Here is a 16,124-nt window from a genome sequence, read left to right as displayed (position 1 = left end):
TTGAGTCTGCACCAGTGTTAGCAACTAGCAAGAATATTTATTTTGTTCTCTCGCTCTCTCGCTCTCTCACTCTGTCTCTCCTCTCTCTCTCTCTCCCTCTCTCTCTCTCTCTCTCTCTCTCTCTCTCTCTCATACACTCCCCCACACCAGGCCCCCAATTAATGAAGTCTTTTGAATTTACTAGATACTAGATTCAGCCAGGGAAGTATTTGTTCACAATGTAATTACTATGTTGCTTTCAACAGATGCCTTATAATTGTAAAATACTACTTTAGGTGGTTTGCTTTGCCAGGAGATTAGTTAGCAAGCACAGCAAATGATTTGGCTAACAAAGAACCAAAAACTTGATTAAACTAGTTACGAAAAGAATTTGGCAGATACATTTTTCCCTATTATTTCTTTCTTATAATCCCATTTTGCTTTTTTTAAATTCATTTTTAATTTCTTTCCTCTTACCCTGTGATTACCTGGAGATTTTTTTTTAATAGCATTTTCTTTTTTTTATTATCCACTATGATTTCCGGTAAGATGTTGGTCAAACAAGAATCGACATACAAATTACAGATGAGAACCTGAGCTAATAAGGTTGTTAATTTTTTAATACTGCTAAAGCATAGAAGATGAAACGATTGGGATTAGAAGTATTCATGCAGTAACTCAGAATTTGAAGGATGTGGGGTGGAAAATGAGCCATTAGTTAGATCCTTGCTACTAATACTTTGTGCTTACCCTGAGAATATTTGGAGAGGTTAGGATCCAGGAACGCTTACTGTCCAAGTGGAGGAGTGCCAAGTTAAGAAATGTGTATGTTCTAGAATAGTAGTAGCTTTGTGCAATGGAAAAAGCATTGTGAAGTCAGACAGGCTTCCACCCACTGCAGCACCCAGTTGAGTTGTCTGTCTGACCTTCCGTGAGTCACTGTATTATTTTTTTTAAAAATCAGGTTCACAGCTGTAAAGTAGGCTAATTATCTACTTCACAGTGTTGTTGAAACATTCATTGAAAAAGCCCAAGCACAGTGCTTAGCACGTGGTATTTTTCTTACCCCTTCCTATAGTCCTGGAACCTTTTGAATTGCTACCATTTAATGTCACTCTTCCTCCTTCCCTTTTTAAACTAGGTTCTTTACTGAGAAGTTGCCAGGCATTTATAAATCTCTTGGAAGTGCGTAGGAATTGTTTTTAGTGTGTACGTATGAGCAGTTTTTGGAGGAGTGAGTAGGTTCATGGCTTTCTTCATATTCTTAAAGAAGTTTGTACTTACTTCTCCCATTCTCACTACCATGTAATAGAATTAAGAACCACTGCTCCAGAGTAATGATTATAACTACAGTGGTATCTCAGTAGTCCAGCCAAATTAAGTGTGCCTGGTAGAGGTGATTTAAAAAGACAAATTTCAGCCTTTTGATTGTTTGCTGCTATCTTTTTTATAAATTTTTATTTTTATTTCAATTGTTTTTGGGGGACAGGTGGTTTTTTGTTAACATGGATAATTTCTTCTGTGATTTCCAAGATTTTGGTGCACCCATCACCCGAGCTATGTATACCGTATTCAATATGTAGGCTTTTATCTCATACCCCGCTCCAAACCTTCTTCCTTGAGTACTCAAAGTGCATGATATCATTCTTTTTTTTTTATTTTATAAACAGAGTTGTACTCTGTTGCCCAGGCTGGAGGCATGATCTCGCTTCACTGCAACCTCTGCCTCCTAGGTTCAAGCAATTCTCCTGCCTCAGCGTCCTGAGTAGCTGGGATTACAGGCACATGCCCCCATGCTGAGCTAATTTTTTTATCTTTTTAGTGGAGATGGGGTTTCACCATGTTGGCCAGGTTGGTGTTGAACACCTGACTTCGTGATCTGCCCACCTTGGCCTCCCAAAATGCTGGGATTACAGGTATGAGCCACTGTGCCTGGCCATTGTATTATTATATATTCCTCATAGCTTAGCTCTCACTTATAACTGAGAACGTACAATATTTGGTTTTCCATTCCTGAGCTACTTCACTTAGAAAAATGGCCTCCAGCTCCATCCAAGTTGCTGTAAAAGACATTATTTCATTCCTTTTTATGACTGAGTAGTTTTCTATGGTATACATATACCACATTTTCTTTATTCACTACTTGGTTGATAAACACTCAGGTTGGCTCCATATCTTTGCAGTTGTGAATTGTGCTGCAATAAACATACGTGTGCATGTGTCTTTTTCATATGACTACTTCTTTTCTTTTGGGTACTCAGTAGTGGGATTGCTGGATCAAATGATGGTTATATAATACTTTTAATTCTTTAAGTAATCTCCTTACTGTTTTTCTTAGTGTTGTTCTAGTTTATATTCCCACTATTAGTGTAAAAATGTTCCCCTTTTATCACATCCACACCAGCATCTATTGTTATTTTGGCTTTTTAATTTTGGCCATTCTTGCAGGAGTAAAGGGCATCTCATTGTGATTTTAATTTGCATTTCCCTGATAATTAGTCATGTTGAGCATTTTTTCATATGTTTGTTGGCTGTTTGTATATCTTCTTTTGAGAATTGTCTTTTCATGTCCTTTGCCCACTTTTTAATGGGATCGTTTTTTTTCTTGCTGATATGTTTGAGTTCCTTGTAGATTTTGGATATTAGTCCTTTGTTGGATGCTTAGTTTGCAAACGTTTTCTCCCACTCTGTGGGTTGTGTGTTTACTCTGCTGATTATTTCTTTTGCTGTGCAGAAGCTTTTTAGTTTAATTAGGTCCCATTTATTACATTTTTGTTTTTGTTGCATTTGCTTTTAGGGTATTAGTCATGAATTCTTTGCCTAAGCCAGTGTCTAGAAGAGTTTTTCCAGTGTTATCTTCTAGAATTTTTATGGTTTTAGGTCTTAGATTTAAGTCTTCAATCCATCTTGAGTTGATTTTTGTATAAGGTAAGAGAAGAGGATCCAGTTTCATTCTTTTACATGTGGCTTGCCAGTTTTCACAGCCCCATTTATTAAATAGGCCATCTTTTCCCAAATATCTGTTTTATTTGCTTTGTCAAAGATCAGGTGGGTATAAGTATTTGCCTTTTTTTCTGGGTTCTCTCTTTTGTTTCGTTGGTGTATGTGCCTATTTTTATACCTGTTTGCTGCTTTCTTGATGTTTCAGCTTCTTAAATATATCAATAATTTTATTCTTTAAAAAATAGTTTTCTAAAAGTTTTTTAAAAAGAAAGAAAATGTCTATAAAATATTAAAAACTTAGAATTTATATAAAACGAGATCATTTACAAAACAAGAAATCTTTCCATAGAGCAGGGCTTAAGGTTTTCATTATGAAGGAAAAAAATATTTACTAGAGATCCTTTGATAAGCTTTACTAGTGCATCATATCTCTGAGTTAAAATAATTTGATTGGCTGGGCGCGGTGGCTCAAGCCTGTAATCCCAGCACTTTGGGAGGCCGAGGCGGGTGGATCACGAGGTCAAGAGATCGAGACCATCCTGGTCAACATGGTGAAACCCCGTCTCTACTAAAAACACAAAAAATTAGCTGGGCATGGTGGCGCGTGCCTGTAATCCCAGCTACTCAGGAGGCTGAGGCAGGAGAATTGCCTGAACCCAGGAGGCGGAGGTTGCGGTGAGCCGAGATCGCGCCATTGCACTCCAGCCTGGGTAACAAGAGTGAAACTCCGTCTCAAAAAAAAATAATAATAATTTGATTAATAAGGAAACTTAGACGCATATCTCCTGCTAAATTGAGTTATAACTGCATTGATTTACCTGGGCACATTGTAGAGCTGTTTATCTGTAATAACAGCATTTGACTGTCTATTGTGGGCAGGGTACTATGACTTTCCCCTTTTCTTCCACAAGAGAAGAGGTGTTAGAGAGCTCAGATCTCAGTCAGGGAAGTACGGTAGCAAAGTGATTATGATTAATGTCTGGGGCCAAACTACCTGGAATTTCAAGTGGCACAGTGTCACTTACTGTATGACCTTGGGTAAGATATTTACCCTCCCTATGCCTCATTTTCCACATCTGTAATACATGGATAATAATGATCTCTGACTCACAGGGTGTCATTGGCAACTGAGAATTAAATGAATTAATATTTGAGAAGCTCTTAGAATACTACCCATTTCATTGTAATCACTGTGACGTTAAATAAAAATATATAATCTAGTTAACAGAGTACTTATACCCATGAAGAGATAATTTATACTATAAGATAGTATAAGCTGCAGTAAATGGATAGTCGATTCCCTAAAATTCTTCAGGATAGAAAGATTTAGTGTGCATTGCATGCATGAATATAAGAAGACATGAAAATTCAAGGAAAAAGAGCTATATTTAGATACGTGGAATTCAGATAAGAGAACAAAGATTAGGCCCAAATTTGAGGGGAATTTTATGAACAGAAAAATTAAATAGGATATTAAAAAAGCCAAATAAGATGAAGAATAAGTAAAGAAATATTGGAAGCTATCCTAGAAGGTAGATGTGGACGCATTGTGGAAGTGTCTGGATATAAAGATAAGGCTTTAAGACTTCTAATTGTAGATGTGGGCTCCCCAACTTTATAAAGAAGAAGCTTATGAATGATTTTGTGAAAAGTGCGTAGCACAGTACTTGGCAGAAAATAAGCATTTAATAAATGTTGGCTAGTATTAGCAACAGTAATAGAAATGACTGTGTAGTGTTTTACTGCATGGATGGGCTATTTTTTGAATTTTTAACTAATTACTCATTAATGAACACAGATAATTTCATTGATTTTGTTTTTCCATATAATGAATGTTGTGATGTGTACCCTTTCTGTAAAAGTGTTTTTTGTATCCGTGGTTCCTTAGGGGAGACTTAATTCTGTCCTTTAAACTTGCCATGGGAGGATGTTGGGCAGTTTCAGAGGGGATGATAGAAAAGAAATGAGGGAGCTTTACCAGCCCTGATGCACTCCCTTTTGCTGAGAAATCTCGGCAACACTCATGACAGAAAGGTTATGATATTAGCTGTCAGCAGGGATATTTAAGGATGCTTATTAAAAATGATAACCTATTAGGGAACCCTTCTGTGAGTTAGAAGTTTTGTTTTGTTTTTAACCAGGGAAGCTTTGGGAAGATAATGGCATGCAGAGCAGAGTGTGAGGTGAACCAGAGGTATTTATGTTATGACATAGTAAGAGACTGGTGGTCATAGACCCCAGAGGAAGTATGAAGACAAGGCTTGGTAGATTTTGAAGGTGTATGAACTGACAAGGGCTTAAGAAGATACTTCTAAGTTTCTAGACTTCAATGAGAAGGTGAATGTGATCAGAATACTAAAGTCAAAATGAAAATCCAATTTTGGGGAGAAGATTGGTTCAGTCTTACATGTGTTTGAAAAAGAGGCATTTAAGTTGACCTACCCATTAAATATTTGGATAGGATTCAGATTTACATTTTTTTTCCATATGGCATTGATACTGAAACCATGAAAATGACTGAGTTCAAATAAATCACATAGCTAGTGTGTGGCAAAGCTGAGATTTACATCCACAGATTCTGCTCCAAAGTTCATATTCTTAGCTCCTATGCTGGCATGAATGGGAGAAGTAATTTGTTCTCATAACCTATATTTGCTCTTCTCATTTTTCAGGTTACTTTGCTGTTTTGGCATTTAATTTATTTTTCCCCTTTTCTGTATAATTTTTATTTACTGCAATATCATGAGGATAGCTTGGGCCTTGAAGACAGACATACATGGGTTTGGAACCCAGCTCTGCCATTTATATTTATCTGTGGACGCCTTAGTTAATCACTGCATCCAGCGGCCTTTTCTTAGTTCTAATTTTCCATGGTGTGTCCATGGAAAAAAGACCTTCCTGAAATCTAGGTTTCTTATCCTTCAGTAATTTACCATCCTGGCCTTTTATCTGTTTGACCTTTTTTGCACTTCTTCTATATAAATACACCTAAATGTGACTATCTCTACATAGGTCTGAACTCAGCTCCCTATTCCTTTTTTTTTATGACATGTCAACTGACTGTGGATTCTGGATATATTTCCTCTTCAGTAACTCTTGGTTCTGTTCATTCTTTCTGTCGTCATGGTCTTAGTTCAGACCTCCTCCCTGCCTTCCCCTACCCGCAATTTTGTAATAGCCTTCTTTCTACCTATCTTTTCTAGTCCAACCTCCCTTCCTATCCCAGAGTCATTCTCTTAAAATACAGATCTATTTCCCCATTGCTTGAAACCATTCAGTGATTCTCCATTGTCAGTAGTCCTGTTTTTTCACACAGTTATTCTTTAGGATGAATTAGGTGTTTTTCCAGGGAAAAAAGGTTCAGTGCTATACAGAAGAAACTCGGGGGAAAAAAGAGTTAAGTGAATTTGGGAAGTGCTTGTATAAATGCAGTCAGCTGGCCTTCCTTTTGGCAGCATCCTAATGTGCTAATGTCATTGTTAGTATACAAATATCAATAAATAGCATTTCCCAAGTATACCTAGTGTGTGCGTGTGTGTGTGTGTGTGTGTATGTGTGTGTGTGTCTAAATTCATGTCTGGTGTCTTAGAACAGGTTTTATTGAGACCCACAAGATAAAGTCCATCTATGTAGTCTCATCTCTGTCTTCACCATACCTGCTTGGAATTCCCCTTGGGATGGGGTCATGTGTTTGAGGCTTCAGTAGCTTCACTCATCTGTCAGGAAAAACCACTACTGCTCCAAAAGGGTGATCATTACCTTTTCTCTGAAACTGTCTTTGACTCATTCAGACAACTGTTACACCTTCTTTCTCAGTACTATCTTTACAGTGTGCTTGGCAAGACCCTCCATTTTAGCACTTATCACATGGAATCATAATTCTCTTTATTTTTATTTCTCTTAATAGAGTATAAGTTCCTTGAGGGCTAGAACCATGTCCTTTCATTTCTCTGACATTAATACTTAGGATAATTATTGAATATATGTTAAACAATTGAGTTATGAAGTAATTGTGGAACCATTTTGAATAGTATTGATATTTGTACAGTAAGTAAACCACCAGTAAACATTTATCTTATCTTACAAATCGTAGACTCTTTGTATGAGTAGTTAAGGTGGCATCAAATTAAATGCTCTAGGAAAAATTGTGTTTCACATAGATAAGGAAAAACATTAAAGAAAAAAAGTACTTATTTTCTGTGTATTTTTTTATAACCTATATTCAGAAAACAAGATTTTTTTAGGTTAAAAAGTAAATAATGTCTTATCTTTAATGAAACAGTTTTGATCATTAAAGCTCAGTGATTACTTTTCCTTTCAGAAAACTTTTACATTGAGATGATTCATTCATCAATAGTTGTTAGGATAAAGAACGTTATTGTATATGAAACATTGTGTAACATATATTTCTCTTCTTAGGCATCATTCTTAACAAAGAAGTTAAATATTGGTGGGAAAAGAGTAAACCTTGCCATATGGGTAAGTGAACTTATCCAACTATTGTGCATAGAGGCGTCTTCCTTTATTTCTTTATTTCTTTTTTTTTTAAGTTAATTGGAGATTAGCCAAAATTTTTTTCTTTATATATATATATATATGTATGTATATGTATATGTATATGTGTATATATGTGTGTGTGTGTGTGTGTGTGTGTATAGTTTTGTGTTTTTTTTTTCTTTTTAAAGATGGGGTTTTACCATGTTGGTCAGGCTGGTCTTGAACTCCCAACCTCAGGTGATCCGCGTGCCTTGGCCTCCAAAGTGCTTGGATTACAGACGTGAGCCACCACACCTGGCAGCCAAAACTTTTTCAAAAAATTTTTTAAAATCTTAAAATCTGGTTGAGAATTCTATCAGGACTATAATTGTATATTTGAATATTGCTGTCATAACTTTTCATCTGGAGAAGGGTCAGTTCAGAAGAGTTCCACTTCAGAGAGAGGACAGGATGGGTAGACAGCTTGCCTGGCCTTTTTTTCCCCATCCTGCTCCATATTCCAGCCTTCTAAGGGAATGGCTGGTAGAGAGTAGGGTGAGGATAATGCAGTAGGGTACCTGCTGACTGGTGGTCTTGATGTATGTGCTGTTTCACTGTCTCTCCCAGTGTGGGAAATTAAATTTAGGGTAGAGCCTATTCCAGGCTTATAATGTATAATGCTGTGTTGGCTGTTTTGACCCCCTGGCAACTGAACTGGTTTTTTAATAGAGGTGGGGTAGTTGCTGAGGAGGAGGAAGGTTGGGAGGGAAAAAGTAACTTTTGTATATCAGTAAAACATTACATATTGGTTATAACTTGACTTAAAATTCTTTTGTATGACCTGTTTTGCCATTTTGTTTCTGTTAGTAGGGTTTTGGGGTTGTCTGTGACTTTATGCCCTATTTTCCAATTAATCAAAAGTTCACTGTGGTTGCAGTTGTACATTTGTATTTTTCTTCTGATCTAATAAGTGTTTGTTGCTCTACTTAGGATACAGCAGGTCAAGAGAGATTCCATGCGTTGGGTCCAATTTACTACAGAGATTCAAATGGAGCTATTTTAGTTTATGACATAACAGATGAAGACTCTTTTCAGAAGGTATTCTGTTTATGAGTAGATGTCTTAGAAGAGCAACAGTAATTTTTCAAGTTTCCATTAATATACCTTTGTTCACTAATGTGATTAGTTTTGTTTTTAAAAATAAACTATATAATTTGTGCTTAACTGGTGACCACTTATATTTTCTTTTCTTTTTCTTTTCACCTACAACATGCAGGTATACTCATGTTTAATGAAATATTTAATACACATGAATTAATTTATGTTAGAATAATTAATGGTTTATTACATGGCTTTCTCAAATATTAGGAAAGGGAAGTATTTGAAGTTGAGCTTCAGAAAAATATGGGGGCTTTTGTTTCTCCCTCTTAAGGAGAAATCACACATATTTCCTTAATCCCATACGTACTGGGACCTGAAAACTTGGTGTGGCTGCACAGATTCCTTTATGTGAAAAGAAAAAAGGAGCAAAATCACATTTAAGCTTTCTCCTTGCCAAATATAATACAAGTTTTAAAAGGACAATCTTAAAGTTCTCTGATTAGTTTATTCCCCTTCAAATATATACCACCTATGTACAACTCTTAAAGTTGTCTGGGACCAAAAATGAGTTACCATTTAATTTACCTCTGAATTCTAATCACAATCAGATGGGTTACTTATTTGACCTTTCCTCCTAAAGCTGTTCTTGGAATAAATTTGTCAACAATGTTTAACCACAGAGAGTAATGCCAAGGAAGAAGCTTTTCTTGCTTTGAGTTACAGGCTTGTACTTGGTGAAATTCCTTACCTTGTTGTTTTGTTTTTTTCTCTTTATTTTTTTCCCATTTAAATCTGATAGCGCAGATATACAAGTTAGCCCTTGGGTTATTAATGATGTATGGAAAAACTTAGTCCAAGAACTAGAAAATAAAACGATAGGTACCTTGCAGATTTAATGATTTTTAAAAGTTATTTTGGTGGTGCTGTTTGTTATCCCCTTTTAGCTTTTTGCATGAAAAGAAATAGTTTTAAGTATTTTATTAAGGTAAGATTGAGGCCAGGCGCAGTGGCTCACGCCTGTAATCCCAGTACTTTGGGAGATTGGGGCAGACAGATTACTTGAGGTCAGGAGTTTGAGACCAGCCCAGACAACATGGTGAAACCCGTCTCTACTAAAAATACAAAAAAATTAGCTGGGCCTGGTGGCACATGCCTGTAATCCCAGCTACTCAGGAGTCTGAGGCAGGAGAATCGCTTAAATCGGAGAAACAGAGGTTGCAGTGTGCCAAGATTGCACTACTGCACTCCAACCTGAGTGACAGAGCGAGACTCTATCTCAAAAAAAAAAAAAAGAGCAGATAGTCATTTATGTTGAAAATTGACCAGTTATCTATTGCTAAACCCCCAACATTTGTTGGCTTAAAATAATGATTTTTTATTTCTCATGATTCTGTGGGTTGACCAGGCAGGTCCACTGCTGTTTTTGATGTCACTGGAGTCACTTATACAGCTGCACTGAACTGGGGAGTTTGACTAGGGCTGGCATATCCAAGAAGGCCTACTTCTCCATCTGCCCTCTCACTACATCTGGTGTCTTATCATCCAGTTTACTCTCTCTGTGTGCTCTCTCATTATTCTTTATTCTAGCTTAAGCTTTTTTTATAGGACAACTGGATCCCAAGAGTTAAAAGCAGAAGCTATCAGGCATTCTTAAGACTTAAGTCTGGGACTGGCACAGCATTACTTCTCCCACATTTTCTTGTCAAAACAAGTTAAAAGGCCAGCCCAAATTCAGAGGGTGGGGAATTTGACTCTACCACTTGATGGGAGGCTTGACAAAGAATTTGTGACCATCTCTACCTTACCAAAAATGTATGGGGGTAAGGAATAGATAGAGTGCCTTTGGAGGAGTATCTGATTGGAAATGACTAACAAATTTTTTTTAAAATTGGTTAGGTTAGTAGATGTGATACTGTATGCACTTGGAAGAGAGTAATAGATAATTGGATTCTGGTGTGTTTCTTTTGAGGTGATGAAGATGTACATTTTATGCCAGTACAGTCACATTTTCTTATGTGAAATCAATAAAGAGTGGAAGTTAAATGCATTGAAAACTTTATACATATATGTGAGTGAAACAAAAAGGCTGAGACTATACTAAGAAAATTCGTTTAGTGCTGTTATATAGATGACATGGTGATGATAATTACTTTTGCTTTTATAAGGATTTTAGATTTGCTAAAGATAGTTCCTCTGCATTCTTGCAGAGAATAGGAATGTGGAAGTGTTATATTTGTGCACTATAAGACAAGATGCATAGTAAGTGGTTACCACGTATCTAATGTCATTTTTGGAATTTACAGAGATATGTGTATTTTTTCTATATGAGTTCAGTGTGATTTGCTTACATCCATATTAAATTTCATTGCAAAGAATGAAGGCAGGTGTCCAAGTTTGCCTTTTATTCTTTTATTATAATCAACATATTTAAAATTGTTAGTTGAAAAGATTAATCTGCTTAATTCCAGTTTACTGCCAACAGTGCCTGCTGCTAGGCTTCATTCATATTGGAGAATCAGTTCATAACCGGAGTTATTGTATATCATTGTTTATCTACCAGAGGATAACAATGCCTGGAGACATCCTTGGTTGTCACAACTGGAGGATGCCACTAGAAGTGGGTAGGAAGTCAGGGATGCTGCTAAATATCATACATTGCATAGGACAGTGTCCTACAACAAAGAATCATCTGTACTAAAATGTTAGTATTGCCAAGGTTGCAAAACCCTGTCATACACTGAAATTATTTTAGTGCTCTTACTTTTTTTGGTGCTTATATACTTTTTTTTTTTTTTTTTGTCCTTAAGTGTGTGACACTGAAGCCCCTATGCCCTCTATTTAGGAATTAGTGTATAAAAGACTGTTTTAAACCCATGTGTTCTGAAGTCTAAAGCGACACTGTTATCTATATTGTAAAGCATCTATTATCAGAAGCTGGTGTTGATATGCTTTTGCTCTAGTGAATAGCTTTGCTTGGATCTGTGGAAGGCTGATGCAAATTTGTAATTAGAGTTGCTTCTGTATATCCTTCTATTGTATGTTCATATGTATATGCTTTGCAATATAACCTGGCAATAAATGATTCTTCAGTGAATCATTTCTAGTAATAACTAAATTAACTCTTAAACAAAATTCTGAAGTATTTTGACAGTGTTGAGTTTTTTGGGTGTTGTGATAGTGGTAATTCTAACAGAATTTGTTTTAATATGTGCTGTTTTGTATATACAGGTAAAAAACTGGGTCAAAGAATTACGGAAAATGTTGGGAAATGAAATCTGTTTATGTATAGTTGGTAAGCATCATTACTTTTTTTTTTTTTAAAGACTCCTTTGTTTCCTTACTGTTTCATTAAAAACATTATAAACAAGTAATTTTTATTTTCAAGTTACACGAGAAAGGAAGAAGAGTGGCATATCAGTATAAATACTTTAGAATAATTTAGGATTTAGCCAGATGTGGTAGCTCACACCTGTAATCCCAGCACCTTGGTAGGCCAAAGCAGGTGGATCACCTGAGTCTCAGGACTTCAGGACCAGCCTGGCCAACATGGCAAACCCTGTCTCTACAGAAAAAAAAAAATTAGCCAGATGTGGTGGTGCATGCCTATAGTCCCAGCTACTTGGAGGTTGAGGCAGGGGAATTGCTTGAATCCAGGCAGTGGAGGGTGCAGTGAGCCAAGGTCTTACCATTGCACTCCGGCCTGGGAGATGGAGTGAGACTCCATCTCAGGGGGAAAGAAAAAAATAATAATAATTTAGGATTTAGAAATAATTTTCCAGGAGATTCAAACTCTAAGGAATGCTTTGGGGAGCAAATTGGAAACTAGACACTTGGGGCTTCAGATTTCCTAGCCTTGCTTCAATTTGACCTTTACTTTTTTACTGTACAATTTCGCTTAGGAAAAAAAGCTTAGTAACTACTTTAAAATAGAATTAAGGAAATGGCTTAAGCCAGTCTTCTTGTTCTACACATTTAACTACACATTTTTGAGTAATGGGCAAATTTGACCGCAAGGATACAAGTAGATCATGATCCCAGGGTGGAGGAATATTCATAATGTGTATAAAGGAACTCTACAAACTCACCTTTGGACTTCTGGAATTTCTCTTTGGTTCCTTTCTCTTTAGATTATTATTTCTTCTTCTTTTTTTTTTTTAAATAGAGACGGGGTTTCACCATGTTGGCCAGGCTGGTCTCAAACTCCTGACCTCAGATGATCTGTGCACCTTGGCCTCCCAAAGTGCTGGGATTACAGGCTTGAGCCACCACACCCAGCCAGATTATTATTTCTATGATATCACAATTAATTATTGAACAATAAAAGTGAACAGTGAGTGCACAGCACAGGTTTCTGAGTTCACAGTGTGCTGTGCGCTCACAGACATTATCTCATCTAATCCTCATAATCTTATAAAGGTTTTATAGAGGAGTCTGAGTCCTGGAGATAATAACTTGCCCAGTGTCAGGCAGCTTTCAGAGATCAGATTTGAAATGAAGTCATTCTGACTCTTATGTTACTGATTCTTATGATGTATAGCCTCATGCTGTTTTCTCTCTTTATTTCTACATACCTGATGATAAGAACAATTCAGGAGAAGCCAGGATAGGATCATTTTAGTGGAAGACAAAGGTAGTATTTGGGGAAATGAAAGAACGGAATAGTCATTGTGGGGAAATTCTGCTTTTAGCCTTTAGAATTTTTTTTAAATTTGAGTTTACATTTCTTATCTCTTGTCACCATTAGATTGGTAGCTTTATAATCCCAGATCAGGAGCAAATCTTGGGAAAAAGAGCAAGGAGTTGATTTCCCCTGTATTTTGGTCTAGGTGCTAGATGTTAGGCTAGGCAGGAATATTTCAGACTGGAACACTGAAGTAGTAGGCTACTTGGAGGTTTGGAGCTAAAGCTAAAGCTAATCATTACTGAGTTTTGTTAGCTTTGTGTGTTATATGGACTTACTAGGAGTGGAAGTGGCCACAGTAGATGAATGACTGAAGATTTAATATTTTGGGATTCTGATCATCTCTCTAAAGATAGAAAGAAATTACTAACATGTACCATGAAGTCAAGGAAACCCCAAGAGCTTGTTACTTGTCCAAGGTCACAAAGTAACATTAAAAAAAAATCACCTAGGCTGGGTGCGGTGCCTCAAGCCTGTAATCCCAGCACTTTGGGAGGCTGAGGCGGGTGGAACACGAGGTCAAGAGATCGAGACCATCCTGGTCAACATGGTGAAACCCCGTCTCTACTAAAAATACAAAAAAATTAGCTGGGCATGGTGGCACGTGCCTGTAATCCCAGCTACTGAGGAGGCTGAGGCAGGAGAATTGCCTGAACCCGGGAGGCGGAGGTTGCAGTGAGCCGAGATTGCGCCATTGCACTCCAGCCTGGGTAACAAGAGCGAAACTCCGTCTCAAAAAAAAAAAAATCACCTAAGTTAAATAAGCTCATGAATAGTTTATTTAAAGTGTATATATATATATATATATATATATATATATATATATTTAATGTTCAACGAAGTACCTTTTATGTGGCCCCTGTATAAATGTTGAAGGCACAACATAAAATTGAACCTCAGGGAAAATACTTTTACTGGAGCATCGGAGGGAGTGGTTGCCAGATATTGAGTTGCTTTCTTTAAAAATGTTAATATATAAAGTGTGTATTTTTAATGTTCATATTATGAGAAGTCTCAGGAATATTGGATCTGGTAGCCTACTGCCTCAAGTAGGGTCAAATATTCCATTTAATATTATATAATATTTATTAATGATTAGTGTAAAGTATAAAAAGCTCTCACTTTCTTCTGTTGACAAGTATGACATGGAATTTTGCTTGGAATTCAGGTTTGGGAGAATTCTGAGAGCTCAGAGACTGATTTGAGTCATAGTAAAACTCATCTCCCATTAAAAAAAAAAAAAAAGACTTCTGAGAGCTTATTTACCACTTTTCCCAAACTTATTAAAATAACTTAGAGCATTTAAGAAAATAAAGTTTACACTGAATCGGAATCTCTATGGATGGAGCTAAGAATTAATTCCCTTTTTTCATCCCACCTTTCTTCCTTCCACAAATATTTTTGAGTGGCTTTTTTGTACCAGGCATTGTGTGCTGTTAATTCTGATTTAGTGTACATACACACTGGTATAAGAGAGCAACTTATTTTTTCTGACACAGTGCAAGAAATGAATTTTTCTTAACATTTAGCTGAAATCATAATCCCTGTAACCTTTACTTAACTGATTTTTAAAGTGAACTTTTTATTCTATGTACAAAAAATTGTACAAATCTTCAATAACATAATTTTCACAAAATGAAAATCTCACAATGTAAGCAGTACCTAAGGACCCTGAGTTGTGTTGCTTTTTCATCCCAACACTCAGGAGTTGTTTTCCCCTCACCTTTCCCTACCCCCACATCACTATCCTGACTTTTTATTGCGTGAATTATTTTCGTTTTGAATTTTATGTAAATGGAATAATATAATATTAACTCTTTTTGTGTCTGGCTTTTTTGGCTTTACATTATGTTTCTAAGATTTCTCTATGTTGTATATAGTTGTTCATTTTATTCTGTTTGCTGTCTAATACTTTATGAATACTCCACAGTTTGTCCATTTTGCTATTGATGGACATTTGCATTATTTTTCCCACTTCTTGATTTTTATTATCTGTAGTAGTAGTTCAATATTTATTGTCTCTTCTGTTTTATTAGTTAACTTTGAAATAATAATATTACCTCTCAGGATTATGATGATTATATAATGATTTGAAAAATACTTGGCATAGAGATAGACATTTGACAAGAATTTATTCTTTACTCTTTACATAAAATAACTTAAAGCATTTGAAGACTACTTAAACAGTTCACTGTAAGTCTTCAATTCTCTAGAACTTCAGCTGTTTTTTCTGTGGCCTACCTTCTACATCTAGACATTCTGATTATCCTGCTCATTTTGTCTCCTAGGTTTATTTCACTATTATCAGCATGTCTCCCACACTTCGAAATAAATGATAGAATCCAAATGTTGTTGAGTCAGTACATACTTACAGGTCCTGTCTCTCTCCTCACACTACCCTTCTATCAAGATTGCCCAAGATTGCTTAAAACTTTTTAGCAGACATGTCAACTAGTCTCTTACAAAGATTATAGTTATCTAAAATCTCAAGTCCTTTTTTAAAAAGTATTGCTATTCAGTCAGGTTTTCCAGCTTGTTCTCATGTAATTATATAAAGCTAAGTAGAAATTTCAGCTCGTCATGTTTTTGAATCTTTATGTTTGGTACACAGTCTACTAGCATTTTGTAATGTGTAAATTAAATACTTAACCTCCTAAGTCCTTATCTAAGCCACTGATACTCATGTGCCAACCAGTAATAGAGAACCCCATGTTTCAATAGCAGAGGCTTTTCCCTCTAGGTTGTCATTAATCCATTGATAGGCACCCTTGGCTATGGTTGATAGTATTCTGCATATGGTCTATCCTTAACATTTCTGTATTTCTTGACCAAATACTTATTATTAATCATAGTCACCATTTATTGAGTGCCAGGCCCTGTTTTAAGAACTACACATTTTTTATTTCATTTAAGCCTCCTGACAATGCTGCAGGAAGACCATTTC

At 36.2% G+C, this 16,124-nt stretch overlaps 1 protein-coding gene across 1 annotated transcript in view; it reads left to right on the top strand.

The window, feature by feature from the left end:
• Nucleotides 1-16,124, top strand: part of RAB21 (RAB21, member RAS oncogene family) — a 32,129-nt gene that overhangs the window by 8,281 nt on the left and 7,724 nt on the right. Inside the window, exons 2-4 of the mRNA XM_010338497.3 lie at nucleotides 7,342-7,401; nucleotides 8,389-8,496; nucleotides 11,728-11,791. Coding sequence (XP_010336799.3) covers nucleotides 7,342-7,401; nucleotides 8,389-8,496; nucleotides 11,728-11,791 — 232 coding nt within the window. The remainder of the gene's footprint in view (nucleotides 1-7,341; nucleotides 7,402-8,388; nucleotides 8,497-11,727; nucleotides 11,792-16,124) is intronic.

Source organism: Saimiri boliviensis, chromosome 7, assembly GCF_048565385.1.
Source record: "Saimiri boliviensis isolate mSaiBol1 chromosome 7, mSaiBol1.pri, whole genome shotgun sequence".
Taxonomy (NCBI): Eukaryota; Metazoa; Chordata; class Mammalia; order Primates; family Cebidae; genus Saimiri; species Saimiri boliviensis.
Note: the sequence above shows the minus strand (reverse complement) of the source record. Positions and strands in the feature narration are given on the sequence as shown.